This window comes from Lytechinus pictus, chromosome 5 (genome assembly GCF_037042905.1).
Source record: "Lytechinus pictus isolate F3 Inbred chromosome 5, Lp3.0, whole genome shotgun sequence".
NCBI lineage: Eukaryota > Metazoa > Echinodermata > Echinoidea > Temnopleuroida > Toxopneustidae > Lytechinus > Lytechinus pictus.
In genome coordinates this window covers 48,555,311-48,573,027 of record NC_087249.1, presented here as the reverse complement: position 1 = coordinate 48,573,027, position 17,717 = coordinate 48,555,311, and the positions used below count along the sequence as shown (strand labels likewise).

The following is a 17,717-nucleotide window of genomic DNA, read 5'->3' as shown; positions in this document are numbered from 1 at the left end:
GAAAATTCCACCCATCAAACATTTTGTGAGCCAAGTTTTATCTCTATTTTACAGTGTGTGAAACAAGTTTTGTAAATTGTTTTTCCATTAAAGATTATCAATATTTATATTATAAATTGCTTTATCGTATGAAAGAGTACAGAATTTGATGTTGAGAGCACAGAAGAGTGTAGAATTGTTTTCCTACATGATCATAAACCTGTTTGATGGAGACTGAGCTTGCATATATGTGGAGTGGAGTGTCTATTAAAAATGTATGTCAAATTTTCCATCAGGTTAACAGGCCAAATGTAGCTATGAAAGAATACACACAGTTCAACTTTGAGAAATCAAAGCTGATTTGATAACCATGCAATTAATTCAGCATTCTTCTAATAAAAATCATTTTCTTTCACCGTCTTTCTTATCCATAGATTGTTGACAAGAAGAGCCGTATTGAATTAGACACCAATGCTAAGACGTACTACTTGGCTACTGACAATGGTGGTAAGTTATACTTGACAAAATGATAAATATATATTTGAAAATACTTACATTTGAAGTGCTCAGTGTCAATAGGTAACATATCCACTTTTAATGAAAATTGGGCTCGCCTGTTGGTCACTCAGGTAGGGACATCTCTGCATTGAATCATAAGTTTATAACCCCAATATTTGTGAGAATCCATGATTAGAAATGCCCTTCTAATATTTTTTTTTTATTAAAAGACACTTGCACAGATATGGGAAACAAATGCAATTTCTCTTAAATTATAATTGTGAATGAAATGCCTTTTGTAAATGAGGTATTGGTATACTGTTGCACTAAATTACTGTTGTCTATCTGCCATAAGTACTTTCAAATTTGATGTATCTACTTTTTGTAAGTAGTTCCTGATTATAGATTTTGAGAGAAACCAATTGAAATTAATCCTGAATTGCAGATTTGAGGTGAAATGATCATTGACAAATGACAAGTAGAAAGTAAAATATTACAAGATTAATAGGCCTACTGTACATAGATACAGACAAAGAAAATTCAAAATACAAATTTTGATTTTTTTTTTTCATAAGTAAAATAGATGTATTTATTACTTTTTTAACTGAAATTGTATTTGTCTTGAATACTTTCACCAGAAGTACTTTTCTGGTAAGGTATATGTGTATTAAGAGAAAATAATGGAATTTCATTCTGAATTTTACTAAATAACATACATGTACTCAAAATCTCATATTTGTAAATAATGCATTGAAATTTCTTAAAATAGAAAGTGATGCACTAACTCTGTTACAGAGTTTTCCACATTTCTGAGGAAACAAATTGTTTTCATGGTTCAGAATGCAGATGTTATACATGTACATGTAGCTGTGAATATTCAGGAAAGTGTTCTTTTTTCCTTTTTTGTCTCTTGAAAAGGAAATTCCTAATTAGAAATCCAAAACCAGCCTTTTATTTCCTTGTTTTATGATGTCCTGACACCCCCACACATTTTATCCATCACTTCTATGAGGGTAGAGAGAAAAGAAAGGAATTTCAATGAAATGGAAATTCATCCTGACATTAAAGATAAATGCCAGTTGTGGTAGTGATCTCAAAATGTGTTCGAACAGAATCCAATAAAATGACCACACAAGTGTTTGTACATGTATGTATGAATAATAAAATGTAATAATAATAATAAGAAGAAATTTGAAGTACTGTAAATGATAACATCATAGCAGGTAGTATAATATGCACATGTGTAAAGACAAAATGTAGACTTTGAATTTACATCAATCACATATCCTGAATCTCCTATCAATTGTTGTTTTGAAGCTTATTTTGCATTTTTTTCTCTCTCTCATGCTGTATTCAGATGAGGGTACAATATGGGCCAACATTTTGATGCAAGCAATCATTGCCTTCCAGGTAAGAGTGTAAACCAATCGGCTAGTATTCTCTGATAGCCATGGTTCAGTTTACTTTGGTTAGTGTAGACCACCCCTTTATGGAGTGCCATTTGTCCGCTCATTGAACAACTGAAAATTATTCTAATCCTGTGTCAAAAAGTTGTCCAAAGTATTAAATTGTGTCATGAAATGAAAAGAACAGGAAACTACCAACATTTGATGAATTGCTTGGTATATTATCATCTTATGATATCATTGGCAAGAGGAATTATCAAACTCAGCATTCCATACAAGTGTGGTCTAAAATCCTAGTTTAGTCTAGGGTAAAACCTAGGTTTAATTGTCAGAATACCACCCTTTGAAAAAAAAAAACTACATCTAGGTACATGTATGTAAGCAAGCAAGCAAAATAAACCAGCCCTTATGTTTTGATTTCTAGGGCAGTGTCACTATTCTAAAGGATACATTTCTTTATTAGAGCACAAATGTGAAACACTAAAAAAAGGCAACAAAAATATCCAATATTTGAGTGACTTTTCCTAGAACAGGTCCATTGCTGAGAGGATTCCTTTTAAGAGATTTGAGATTGTAGAAAGATGCATGTCCTCTATTGTTCATGTGCATGGGCTTAAAGGGATGCTCCAGGCTGAAAAGAATATGATTTGAACAGATAGAGAAAAATCAGACCATCAAAACACTGACAATGGATCAAAATCTTACAAAGAAAAACAAAGATATGGAATTTTAAAGATTAGCATTATTCCATTGAAACAGATCTAGGCATGTCTTCATGAATATTCAATGAGCAAACTGATGATGTCTTATTCCCACTTGTTTTTTTTTTTGTATTTATTGTAACAAATTAGGTTTATTTAAATTTTTTCCTCAACAACTAAAAAAATTGGAATGACAGCTGATTTAGTGCATTAGATGTCCATTGCTGCAACTTATTTTATAAAAAGGGAGACATTTCATTCACATATATATATATATATATACAAAAAATGAAACAATCATGATTTCATATAATAACATAAGAAAATGGAAAGTGGGGATGTGACCTCATCAGCACACCTAATGAATATTCATGACAACAAGCATATGTTTTCACGATATATTGCTAAATTTGAAAATTTAATAACTTCACTATTTGTTTTCAGATTGTGATGATATTTTCAGCATTTTACTGTGTGAATTTTACTCTATTTATTTAGATATAAATATTTTCAGCTGGAGTATCTCTTTGAGATCTGTATACATGTAACTGTAATATTTACTTGATACTCGTTTTTTTCCTCTTACATTTCTTCCCTGGAATGTACTGTATGTGGCACTCTGTGCAAATATATGTAAACTTCATGGATTTAAAATAAATTAATAAACTTGAATATATACAGAAGGGTTGTGGTTATGGACCTATCAATTCTAGATTTGATTTGAATCCTCAATAATTACTTGAACCACATTATCTTGAACTAATTTGAATAAAGATGGCACAAAAATCAGCAGCAGTGAAAACTAATTTCCAACAAATACATAAAATAACCTCTTACATTTGATCTCATTACATTATTTCAAGCTCATATTACATGTACATGTACATAGATATCTGTTGTAATGTTGCCACATCCTTTCGATCTCAAATATATCCGATGCATGGCAAACATTTGGACCCATAGTCATACCCCCTACTGATCCGTCCCTTCCTTTAATTTTCCCCATTACACTAAAACCTGAAGTCTGCAAACAACAATAGCTATGGTGGCGTGGTGAGTTTTAGGGGAATGCACGTGTACAGCACAACATAGATTGCTTGCACATTTTGTACTTACCTCAAAAGATAATTTTATTTGCAGTTTTGTTTTGCAAAAGAAAAAAACAGACAAGATCATGAGAAGTATTCAGTGCTTCACCAGTTACATTATGTTTTGACTGACAGGACAAGAAAAGAGGAGAAACATTATTGTAATTATTTGTGTGGCTTAGGAAGAGCAAAGTAATAAACCAAATCAAATCACAAAAGATAAAAATTGATATAAAGATAATGTTCAATGCAGTAAAACCTTAACAAGGTACTTTTTGTCAAAAGTGATTATTTATTTTAAATTTCTTTAAATTTATATATTTTTTTGTAGAATTCTCTGATTTTTTTGCTCAAAATGATTATCATAATATTGTCAGCACGCAGCATTAGCAAAAATGATAGAAACTTATTTTGCTTCCGTATCTCAAAGTTATCTTTTGAGGAAAGTTGAACTTGGGCCTATTGCAGAAAAGGTTGCAATCGAACACAACTCCCCAAAATCAATCACAACCTGATTTGGAGCCAATCAGAAGCCAGCACTCAGGACTTGCATTTGATGTTGAGAGTTGCGTTTGATTGCAAATTTTTTCGGCAAGCGGAGCCGGGATGATTAATGTCAAGTAACTGTTGCACGTGTAATAGACCGACTTTTATTTTGTACGGGGTTTTGTTTTTGTTTTGGTACATGTACTTGTAGTTCTGCCTGGTTTTGAGTTTACATTGTGCTTGTAAGTGTAATCCTTTTAGTTTTTGAGATTGTTTGTATTCTCTGAGAAGTACGTAATTCAGTTATTTTTTGAATGAAAAGATTTAAAAACAATAAAAAGAATGGAGAGTTTTGTGGTTACCGTAACACCATGTAGGTTAGTCCTCAAAAAGGCTGTTGGTTTATCTTTCTGATAGTACAGCTCTGAAAAGAACTGTTATTCTTGACGTTTTTTAGCACATAAGCTTTGCTCTTCGTCAGGAGTAAAAAGAAGGTGTTATACAATGGACTTTACACAAGATATTTTCTGGCAACATATCATTTTTTTTTGTGACTAAATAAAAAAAAAAGATCTTTTATGAATACCCAATACACTCCAAGTGATGGAAATACAATATAATAACAAAAATAAACATTTTGGCCCAAATTCACAAAGGTGGTTTTGAAAACCCACGGTTGAATCCATGGTTTATGCAGATTTCCTGTACAAATTACGCTTAATTTAGCGCGTATTGGGCGCGTATATAAAAAATGTCCAATGCTGATGCGGGCTTATGTCACAGTTCGCCTAATTGACGCCTGTTACCATGGTTAGATATGCTATTTTATTCATGAGTCCACTGTTTGAAGAGTGGACTCATTAATTCAAAACAGTGGACTCATGAATGAAATAGCGTATCTAACCATGGTAACAGGCGTCAATTTGGCGCACTGTGACAAAAGCGAGCATCAGCATTGGACATTTTTATGTACGTACGTGCTAAATTAGGCGTAATTTATACAGGAAATCTGCATAAACCATGGATTCAACCGTGGGTTTTTAAAACCACCTTTGTGAATTCGGGCCATTAAGTCACTTCTTGAATGGGAAATCAGCAATGTTTTGCAAGCCAATTACCCTTTTATACTGCACTTTTGATTGTTTTGGTAGTTATTTCATTGTGCCATGGGATGTCATAAAGCACTCCTTGGACTTGTATTCTTTGGTCTTATAGAGGATAGCATTTTTCTAAATCCTATTGAACCATCCCTTCTCCTTTAGACCTGTTGAAGTTTCATTGATGTCTGTAAAGTTATGAGCAAATTTACGAACAACTGGTGACTCTTTCTTGTGCTAAAAGATCTACACCAGGGTGGTGTTTCATAAAGCTGTTCGTAAAGTTACGAATGACTTTACGCACGACTGGAACCTGTTCTTAGGCGCTAAATCAGTTACATAGGGATATCATTTAGAACAAGAAATGGTCACCAGTCGTGCGTTAAGTCATTCGTAACTTACGAACAGCTTTATGAAACGGGCCCCAGGTATCCATGGAGTTTTGATTTAGTTCATAAGAAAGGATCAGTCGTTCGTGAAGTCACTCGTAACTTCTGAACAGCTTCATGAAACGCACATGTATACTGTATATTTTGCATGCATGGGATACTAAAAAGCAGTGATTGGAACATTTTGTTATGGGAATGTTGTATGATTTATTTGTATTTGTTGATTTTTATTTCTTTCTCTTGTTAAATGTGGTTGTAGACACCCTCTATTGCCTTGCATTTTCCTTATGTATGTATTCAGTATGTTTATTAATATCATATTTTATGGTCTTGGGCCAATATTGTTGGTCTACTAAAGTCAGATCATGATGGAATCTAAAGACCTTGAAAAGGAGCTTAAAGTCGATCATTACTATTTAAGAGCTGAAATTTTCTCATCAGAAAGCTTAGACAAAAATACCAGTTTCATTGTCCGGAGTCTCGCCTTTAGAGGAAAATACTGCATGTACAAAAAAATACTACAATTTTCTCGGAAATCTGTAATAAAAAAGGCTTCCAGTTTCATGGAAGGGAGATATAATCATAGTAATACAATTATTACATGTACACGCACGATGAGATATTTTTCTTTAAATAAATGTTAAAGGACAAGGGCACCCCAGAAAATTGTTGATTTGAATAAATTGAGAAAAATCAAACTAGCACAACGCTGAAAATTTCATCAAAATTGGATGTAATTTGTAAAATATGGAAGTTATGACATTTTAATGTTTTGCTTATTTTTCACAAAACAGTCATATGCACAACTCAGTGACATGCAAATGAGACAGTCGATGATGTCCCTCACTCACTATTTCTTTTGTTTTTTATTGTTTGAATTATACAACCTTTTACAGATTTGACAATAGGGACCAACTTGACTGAACCATGTGGTAGTAAACAATGCTAATTCCACATGTTCAGGAAGGAATGAATCGTTGTTTCACTTGGCAAAGAGAAGAAAATTAGAATATTTCATATTTCATGTAAGAAGCTACAAAAGAAATAGTGAGTGGATGACGTCACCAGTCTTCTCATTTGCATACCGAACAGGATGTGCATATAACTGTTTTGTAAAATTAAGCGAAACTTTAAAATGTCATAACTTTCTTATTTTCAATCCGATTTTGATGAAATTTTCAGTGTTATGCTTGTTGGATTTGTCTCTTTTTATTCAAATCAACTTTTTGTTGGGGTGGACTTGTCCTTTAAAAGAAATAGAAAATATAGTTGTGCTCCTCATTTAGATAAAGTCCAAACTTCATCTTTGAAGTGGAAGCATCATGGTGTAGCAGTTCTGACTCTCGCCTTGTAATCAGAGGGTCGTGTGTTCGAATCACACCATGGCCTAGCGTCCTTTAGCAAGACGTCAATCCACACTTTGCCACTCTCCACCCAGGTGTTAAATGGGTACCCGGTAGGATGCGAAAGCCTACATGTAGTATGCTTAGCAATCAAGTCTTGAAACTCTTGTTGGAATGATCCGCAGGGAGTGGAGAAAGTGTATGCAATGTGTGCGGGCATGTCAGAATCCTATGACCAGGGTAAAAACATATCTGTAAAGTGCTTAGAGATGTTGTTCTGATGTATTATAAGGGGTACTCCAGGCTGAAGTAAATATGATTTGAACAGATAAAGAAAAATCGGACAAAAAAAACACAGAAAATTTGATCAAAATCGGACAAGGAATAACAAAGTTATGACATTTTTAAATTTTGCATTTTTTCGGCGAAATGGTTCTAGGCATGTCTTCATGAATATTCAATGAGCAAATTGATGATGTCATATCTCCACCACGTGTTCTTTTGTTTTTCATTATATGAAATTAGGTTTATTCAAATTTTTTCCTCCAAGAACTAAAAAAAATGGATTGACAACTGATTTATTGCTTTATATATTATTGCTGCAACTTATTTCACTATAAGGGAGACATACAGAATTATTCACACATGTATGAAATAATGAAACAATTACTAATAACATAAGAAAAAAAGAAAGTGGGGATGTGACATCATCAGCGCACCTAATGAATATTCATGATGACGTGCATACAACTCTTTTCACAAAATATTGCTTAAGTTTAAAATTCAATTAACTTTATTATTTGTTATCCAATTTTGATGAAATATTTGGCATTTTGCTCTATGAATTTTACTCTATTCATTCAGATATACATATTTTCAGCCTGGAGCATCCTTTTAAGCGCTATATAAAAGCGGATTATTTGGATGGAAATTCTCCTTGAGCTGCGGCTCTTTATCATTGTCAACACAGATAATAAAAAAAATGGGAATCAGGAAAGCCATTCTGAAATACGTCTGTTGCCATATGATATTATGTGTAATGTGATTTGGGTTTAACAAAATTTCAGAAATTTTTGAAAAATAAAATATTTGTGGTCATCAAAAGGGACAGCAGGTCTGATATTTATTCCTTTCCAAGTGAATTGCATTTTTGGTTAAACACTTTTTTAATGATGTGCATCCCTTTCTAAAATTAGTATTTTATATTGAAAATCATGTGCGTCACAATTTTTTTCAGGTCCATTCCCACAATAGAGTCTGTGGACTTTGAACTCGGCATATAGCTCCATTAAACAACTAGAGCATGGAGATATTGGCCATGAAATATGCACTTGTCTAAATATGGAAATGAGGAAAAGAAACTCACATCCAGGATACTACATGTATATAACACAAGTTCTAAAGTCCAGTTTAAGGCTATGATCTCACTCTGTGCCAAATATGGGAAACCAAAAATGTTTAAATTTTGTTTTATGTCGCAGAAATCCATGATATATTTGTTTCTGTTTTATTTTATTTCGGTTAGATAGCCCTCAAGTTGTTGAAATGATTTACAAATGACTGGTCCATATTCTAAAGTCCAGTTTAATTTGGCCACGGCCTTATATACTAAAATTATGGGAAGCAAAAAATGTCAAAATTTTGTTTACTTAAAATATTTTTTTATACTCTACCCTTTCCCCATGTTTTAACTGTAAATAAAATGACTTTAGTTATAAAGACAATTATGAATTATTTGAGTGAGAAATGAGCTGGTAAATTGAACGGGTAAATTGGACTCGTACTGTTGAGGTTTGTATTGCAATTGGCTATCCATAATTAAGCCACAACTTTCGACCACAGTTTAAATTAAACCTAACTTTATAATATGGGCCTTTGTGTTTATTTTGAAAAAAGTAACCATTAATATTGTGGAATCTGGTTGCTGGAAATCAAAGGGCTATGGGCCTTTCTCAATATTAAATTATTAAAATTCCTATAGTGGAAGAATACATGCATTAATGGTAATTTTTCATCCTCAATTTTTATTTTGCAAGTGGCTGTAATTTATCCATGCAATTTGTCATTACCAAATGAATCTAGACAAGTAGACATGGTTTTAACTACTGTAAAAACTTAAAATGAACAAAATGTTCACATAATTGGTACTTTCTTCAACTCATCTATATTTGGAATGTACAATTATAAAACCAGATTCAAGTTCGTCAGATGGTGCTTTCAAATAAACGAGTTCAGATAATTCCCTTAATTTTCCTCTTTTTTTAACAACACCATTTTACATTCACATCTTCCTATTATTATGATTTATATTTGATTATATGATCTCTACTTCCTCTTGCATTCATTAATAATCTACAGTGTTATTTTGTGTATAATTTTAGCTTAATGATGTGAAAGGAATTACACTTCCAGAAAGGTCATGACCCCTGAACTTAAGTTATTTCCCTTTATGCGATGGAGCATGAGATTATGTGCATATCAAGAAATATATTATTTTTACTTTTAAAGATTGTACAATTAGTCTATCAGACATTTTGTTATTATGTTGGTAAGAATTAAAGATGGCAAAAAGAAGCTGCTGAAAACTGCTTATCTAATAAAAGAGAGCCAATGGAGTAAATTAGAAAGTCAAAAAGGGGCCTTTTTGTTCCACTTTATATGTTTGTCATTTTGCCTCCGACGAAGATTCTGCTAGGATCGAAAGCTTAGGCCCCTTTTTGACTTTCTAAGAATTAAAGATGATAAATTATAATCTTTACTTCATACTTGTTAAGGTATTTATTGAAAATTCTCTCTATCTCCCTTCAAAACTGAGTAGAATAAAAAGAAAAACATCAAATAAGCCTAACATTGAAAGTTAACTTACATCTAAATCAAAAATAAGGAAGTTATGATACTTAAAATTTTGATTATTTCTAATATGCATATTCTGGTTGGTATGCAATTGAGGGAGCTGATTAAAGGACATATCTACCCCAACAAAAAGTTGATTTGAATAAAAAGAGAAAAATCCAACAAGCATAACACTGAAAATTTCACCAAAATTGGATGTAAAATAAGAAAGTTATGATATTTTAAACTTTTGCTTAATTTTACAAAACAGTTGTATGCACATCTTGGTTGGTATGCAAATGAGGAGACTGATGATGTCATCCACTCACTGTAATTTCTTTTGTATTTTATTATATAAAATATGAAATATTCTTATTTTCTCCTCATTGTCAAGTGAAACAATGATGATTACTTCCCCCCTGAACATGTGGAATTAGCATTGTTTAATACTATATGGTTCAGTCATGTTGGTCCTTATTGTCAATTATATAAAAATTGAAATATTGTATAATTCAAACAATAAAAAACAAAAGAAATAATGAGTGATGGACATCATCGACTCTCATTTGCATGTCACTGAATTGTGCATATCACTGTCTTGTGAAAAATAAGCGAAACTTTGAAATGTCATATCTTTCTTATTTTACATCCTATTTTGGTGAAATTTTCAGCGTTCTGCTAGTTGACCTTTCTCTATTTATTTAAATCAACAATTTTTTGGGGTGGACTTGACCTTTAAGTCATACACCCCCCATGTCTCTTTTTATTTTGTTATTTGAAATATGGAATAGTCTGATTTTTATAGATTTGATTATATTAAGAACTCTTCACTAATCACTTGAAATTATGATAATGATGATTTTATATTAACCATGAGTAATCAAACCATGTTTTTCATTATCTGAGAAAAAAAAAATCAAATATTTGTAGGAGATAATGCCAGGATATGTGTATCACTGAGAATATCTGAAATTCTAAAATGCCATTTATAAGTTTCTTCTTTTTTAAAATCCAATTTTAATGAAATTATCTACAATATACTTGTTCCTTTTCCCTCTGATCATTCAAATCAACTTGTTTGGGGCTTACTTGGCCTATAAGGAGGAATAAATTCACTTTCATTCAGCAGAAAGCCAATCATAATAAGGCGTTAGAAAAAAAAATATTGTAAGAGGGCTCAAAATTTAGAATTCAATATTTTAGTGGATGGAAAAGAGATTTTATAGTCTCTATACTTTTGCAAGTTGGGAATGTGTAGATTATTTTCCAATATAGTAATACAAATTAAAGCTTTAATTGGACAGGCTTTATTTATTAAAAACTTCTTTTTTTGAGGGGGGGGGGGGGGGCTGCTGCTCTAATACTGACAGTAAATCCATCGCCTAATATTGGATTCACATATATCTGGAGAATTCATTCCATATCAGGGATGCAAATTGATAGTTATTTCTCATGTAATTGGATTGGTAGAACAGGCTTGGTGAGGATTAATGCAGATTGCAGATACTCCTTCCAACATCTACCATTCAGAGAGAGAGATGAGGGAGAGGGGGGGGGGGGGGGTTACAAGGTGTATTCAGACCGACTTGATTACAAAAATACTCCAAAATTGATGAAAACTTGTTTAGGGCTTGAAATACTGGAGGATCATTTCCCATATTTTTACCCACCCAAACCAGAGATTCTCAGGGCTAAGTTCTTGAATTTATGAGCATAATAGTATGGTCATGTATGGATTTACACTGTATGATTCAAAATTGCTAACTCAGCCACCTAATACTCGCTAATTCATATTACAGTGATTGATACATGTAGGAATGGAATCAGGTTCTTGTAATTTGCTTTCACGCTGTCAAAATACCCATGACCTTGAAAAAATTTCTGCACAATTTCTCTTAATGTTGACAAATACCTAGTATTTAGCAGATATTTTCTTTTGAGAACATTACCAGTATCTTGCTTTCACATTGGGAGAAATACCTGGTGTTTTCTGAAGGGTAGATCAGAGCAATATCTAATATTTTGGGGTTTTTAGTTGGTCTGAAAGCATCTGCTGTCTACCAGAGGAGGGAAAAATGAAGAAAAGTCGCTGCTGATGATTCATCTCCAAACTCCAAACAAATCTACTGACCATATTCGTCTCTTTAATCCATTTCTGCATGGCATGTGCTCCAAGTCAAGTGTAATTTGTAGTAGTAATTACATTTAAAGATGCTTGTTAGTGACAAGAATATCAACCTACATGTAAAAAGATCAAGTTTCAATTTTAGTTGATAGGAATCTAATGGTTTTATCCAAGAGTTTCCATAGTAACTGTGCTCAGCCAATCAAAATCAAGGAGGTTGTCAGATCAGGGCCCCGTTGCATAAAATTTACCATTATGGTAACTTTGCCTTGCCATACAATGGTAACTTGCACGGAATCCTTGATCTTGATTGGCTGTTGATCAGCATTACCATGGTAGTTACCATAATTTATAGTAACTTTTATGCAACGGTGCCCCTGACAACCTGTCAGACGAATAATGTTGATGAAACGCTCTCCTGATATTCCAAGAGCATGTTTACAAGCCTGTTTCATGAAACTTGATATAAAAACAAATCAATCATAACCGTTAAAAGCTACTGAAATCCTTCAATTTGATTGGCTGATTGTAAATTTGTTATATGACAGTGTGCATGTTATTGTGATAAGTTTTTATGAAACTGGACCCGGGTCAGTTTATATATCAGGAACACGTTCAACCAATCACTCGTAAAGTCTTGCATATCTTACAAACAGCTTTATGAAGAAACTTCTCCCAGAAAATTAATGTTTTCTTACCTTTTTCTTCTCTGTTTTAGCCCCCTCCTGGTGGTTTCCCGAAGGGTGGTGATATGAGCTGTCCTGATAAACAAGTAAGTTTGTTTATATCATACACTTTGTAGCTTAATAAAGTGTGACCAAAGTTTTGATTTCATTTTTTTAAATATGCACCATATGAAAGGAAGACTATATATAAAAAAAAAAGATGAGTTGCATAATTTATGTATTGCTTGTTTGATTTTGATTGTGATGGCAACATTTAAAATAATGCAGTTGCATTTTAGCAGAGGAGAAGGTGGAAGTACTGTACATGTACTGCTATGGATCAAGCATGCACGTTAGATCTACATAATTTGAATAAAGACAAATGATTTGTTCTCAATTGTGATTGGTAAAGTATTCGATATTGGATTGCATATTGATATTCATAAAGATTCAATTGTTGTCTATATCCTTTGTTCTCAAATTTAATTGACAAAGCCTGCTTTCATTTCAGATTGGAATTCTGATTATTTTCTTTTTATATTTTCTCTCTGTGTGATGTGATATGTATTAATAATTCAATGATTTTTTTTTCTTTAACCTGATAGGGATATCTGAAAATGGAAGGGTGCAATCATAAAAGGTAAGTTCAAATAATAAAAGAAGAGGAATACACTGCAAGTTGTATATTCCAGGTTTAAAATCAGGGGAGCTCTACATGACAGGACTTGTCACATGTTTTATCTGACAAGTGCCTTTTTTCCGACAGTTACAACAATAATAGTGCTTCTCAGCCAATCAAAATCTAGGAAAGTTGTCAGATCTGATAACATTTAGGATGAAAATGTTGATGAAATGCTTCCCTGGTTTAGTACCGATTTGTGTTTGATGAGTTTTACCTCACACTTGTAGAAATTGGTATTACCCTTTTCTTTTCCTACAATATGCCTTATTTGTCTTGTCTTATTTTTTCTTTAATAATGATAATAATAATCTGATTAATATGTGCTTTAATAAGAAATACATCGTACATATCTAAAAGTATAAAGCGCTTACAGATTTATTATTACCCTGGTCATTGGATTGAATTGGTCATTCCCGCACACAATTTATGCACATTGTCCACTCCTTGGGGAGTATACAAGCCAGTCACCAATGAGGCACGTACTGTGAAGGACAGTCTCCAATGACTTTCACATCATTTTCAATTTGTTTCGTGAAATGCTACCAAAGTGTAAAAGAGTCACACACTTGTTTTTATATGTATATACTGACAGCAATGTGCAGGCAAAGTTTGGATAACACAAATATTAAGCTAAAAGGAAAACTTTGAGATTCAATTACTTTCATACACCATGTCATATTTTCCCCAAATTTGTACATTTCAGATACGTCGCAATTAAAGGAGAAATGCTGTGTTATTACGCATCAGAAAGGGTAAGTGTAGATTTGCACAATTTTCATAAAGGTATTCATTCTATTATGTATTTTTTATTCCACATGAATTGTTCATTCCATATGAACATATATTCTTAATTCCAAATGTATTGTTTATTTGAACAAGTTTCATAGCAAGCACTGGATGTGAGAATTCATATTCAAAGTGAATATTCCATTCATGTTAGGAGTCATGTATTTGATATCCAGTTCATTTGTCTTTTTGCAGGATTTTGAGGCTGCTGTACCCGTTTCTGATATACAGATGATGCTGGCCAATGCAAGAGTTAACCCACAAAAGCCGGATAAGATAGTATTAACCACACCTAGTACAACTCACAAGTGAGTACATTCAAGTGAATTTATTCTATTTGTTTTCATCCACTTTAAAGCCATTACTGTCGCTAAAACATGCTTGTTACCAAGTTCAATGTCGTCACCTTCTACCTACTTTTACTATCATCATCGCCGTGATAGTGACTGTGATCCTTATAATTTCTGTCATTGTCGATTTCTTCTTCATCATCATCACCATCATCATCAGCAACATAATTTTCATTATCATCATCATCATTATTATCATTATCATCATCGTCATCTTTGGCGTCAATGTAATCATCATGATCATCTTTATCATCACGATTGTCATTATGTAATTATAATCATCGTCCTTGAGCTATCATCATAACAATCATTTGTATCCATGTAATCATCATGATCAACTTTGTTATCACTAATGTCACCATATAATCATGCTCATCGTCCTCATAGCTATCATCCTCCTCCTCTTCATTATCATCCTCGCCATGATCATTCTTTCCATCATCATTATTCTCACCATCATCATTTTCACATTTTTTATCTTTATCATTATCATCATCATCATCCTCATCATGCCATCATCATCATCATCATCACCATCATTATCACCATCATTGTCATCATCATCATTGTCTTCGTCGTTGCCGCCATTGTCGTCGTGATCGTCGTCATCGTCAGCATCATCTTCATCGTCATCATCATCTTGCCATGAACATCATCATTATCACCATCATCATCGTTCATCTTGCCTTCATCATCGCCTCTTCATCATCATCTTCACCACCTCAACTACCATCCTACCACCATTATTACCACTATCACCATACATGTACATCTACTGTATATACACGTACACCAGTTACTACGGGAAACAGAACCCCACTGCGGTTCACTCCTCACCACTCCATGTATAATCACTTTATACCACTGACAATCATTAGAGTATTCCAGAAGCAGTGTAGTCTCATATGTAACTTTCTATTTTTTTTCTTCTCAATCCAGTCTCACTGCAGAATCTCCGGAGGAAGCAAAGGAATGGGTCAATGCCATGATGGACGCTGTATCCGAGGGACTTTCTGATAAATTGGTAAGTAATCTCCACCATAGGCCTAATGACTAATGTGTAGTTTCTATTATTATGAACCTTTGCAAAGCTTTTGCAAAAGACAGAAAGATAGAAATTATTTTTTCGGTTTGTTTTAGAGGGTTTCGTTTATTTTGAATATAACAAGTTGTAATGAGTTTCAGCTATACGTGCTAAATGTGCTCTCTTGGATTCATGATTTTTTTGTCAATTTTCACTAATACCTACTTGGAATAGACTTTTACTTGGCATGTAGGACTCTTATAGCACATCCCAGACCTTGGATCACGAGGAAATATCATTGAGGAATTAGTTATGTGGGATTGATTTTTTGTGAATAACTTGCCTTACCCTGGTCTTCAGTCCCACCAACCCACTCCCATGCTGTATGTTTATACTGCATGCACCATAGCTCGCTACTACTAGCTACATGTAATCTACACCGTATATAGTCTGTCCTTGTGAGGAATTCCCCATTGCTAAGGAATACAGTGTCTCATTGTTGTGTGTGGGCTTTGGTGAGATCTGTGTGTCGTAAATCTGTGGCTTAGTCATCTACTTTAGTCCTACTACTCATTCTCATCTTCAACATGGCTCCTAGGGGAAATAAAGAGAAAAAGGAAAATGAGGGATCCACCGCTTCTTTGGTGTCCCTGGTTTTAGCGGACCTTCTTGGAGATGGCAGGCTGGTGGAGCTAGTGGCTTCACATATCGACACCAAGCTTGCCAGACTACAAGAGGTCATTGACCGACAGGAGGCGAAAATTTTTGATTTGGAGAGTCACCGGGATGACCAGAAGATGGAAATTCGGTTGCTCAAAGAACGACTCGCCCGGAAGGATGATGAAGTATCAAACTTGAAAAGGGACATTAACACCCAAGAACAGTACAGCAGGCGGAATTCTCTGCGCGTCTTTGGGGTTCCAGAGCACACAGGAGAGACTGCTGAAGATTCGGTTATTAAGTTGGTAAAAGAAACACTACAAATTGACATCAACGGCCATGACATTGACAGATGTCATCGGCTTAAGTCAAGAGCACCAAAGAGAAACCGGCAGGGTGAGGTGATCCCTGACCCCATAATTGTGAGGTTTGTAACCTACAAAAAAAGATCTGAGGTTCTCTCCCAGCGTCGGAAGCTGGCCAATTCCAGGCGGTCCATTCAGGAGGATCTTACGGCAGCTAACGCCAAGCTCCTGAAGGACACCAGAGATCATCCACGTGTCAAGGATGCCTGGACCCGTGATGGCCGAATTACAGCCCTGATCCCAACCAATGACCCAAACAGAGACATGAAGAAACTCATTAACTCTAAGACCGATCTTGACTCTATTTGAAGTGACTATGCTACTCCGCTTTCTATTTGTTAATCTCGTGTTCACTTTTCTTTTCCATACCCTGTTAAAATTCCATGTATCTGGATTGTGCATTGTACTATTATTTTTAGTTTTTGTATCTTTTTGTCTATACTCTTTTTTTTTCATCCTGCAGTAGTTTAGTATTTAGTTTTTTTAGTTTTTTATAGTTTGTATTCTAATATGAGTATGAATTTATTCGCCTATGATCGCGCTTGTGTGCTCATAATTCTCATGTTTTCTCTTTTTGTAATGAAAATTTCTTTTTCACCATTTGTTTTCTGGTTTCCTTTTTACTATGTAGCACTATTTTTGCTCTATCATCTGTTCTTGTATCTCGATGACTCAAGTCCCAAGTGATATTGATGGCCAGGGAGAGAATGATATTGCTGATTTCCTTAATTCTACCATGGACTCTTTCGTCTACACTGTTGATGATAATTTTGAAACTATATTGCCTTCGTCAGAGTACTTAACTATTGACAAATTTAAAAATGGCTTTGTTAATGACAATTCATTTTCATTGTTTCATCTGAATATTCGTAGTATTAATAAAAACTTTGATCACTTGAACATTTTATTGCAAGAATTGGTTACCAAATTTTCAGTTGTAGGCCTCTCTGAAACATGGCTCTCAGATAATAGTAACCTTTATTCTCTTCCTGGCTACCACAACCCAGTCGTCAACTGCAGGCACAACAAAACTGGCGGTGGAGTAGCATTGTTTATCTCCTCAACCTTAGAATATCGTGTTACACCTGATCTGAATGTAATGAATCAGTCTCTTGAAACAGTTTTTGTTGAAGTGGTTATCCCTGGTCAAAGCAATTTCATTGTCGGTGTTGTCTACAGACCACCCCAAAGTAGTGTTGAGAAATTTACAGATGAGCTACAAGATCTGCTGTCAAATCCTG

General features: G+C 33.9%; 1 protein-coding gene across 1 annotated transcript in view; it reads left to right on the top strand.

The window, feature by feature from the left end:
* Positions 1-17,717, top strand: part of LOC129261160 (arf-GAP with Rho-GAP domain, ANK repeat and PH domain-containing protein 2-like) — a 109,266-nt gene that overhangs the window by 30,681 nt on the left and 60,868 nt on the right. The window contains exons 6-13 of the mRNA XM_064099129.1: positions 414-486; positions 1,835-1,887; positions 3,608-3,637; positions 12,663-12,716; positions 13,215-13,249; positions 13,995-14,043; positions 14,273-14,385; positions 15,367-15,451. Of these exons, the coding sequence (XP_063955199.1) occupies positions 414-486; positions 1,835-1,887; positions 3,608-3,637; positions 12,663-12,716; positions 13,215-13,249; positions 13,995-14,043; positions 14,273-14,385; positions 15,367-15,451 (492 nt within the window). The remainder of the gene's footprint in view (positions 1-413; positions 487-1,834; positions 1,888-3,607; positions 3,638-12,662; positions 12,717-13,214; positions 13,250-13,994; positions 14,044-14,272; positions 14,386-15,366; positions 15,452-17,717) is intronic.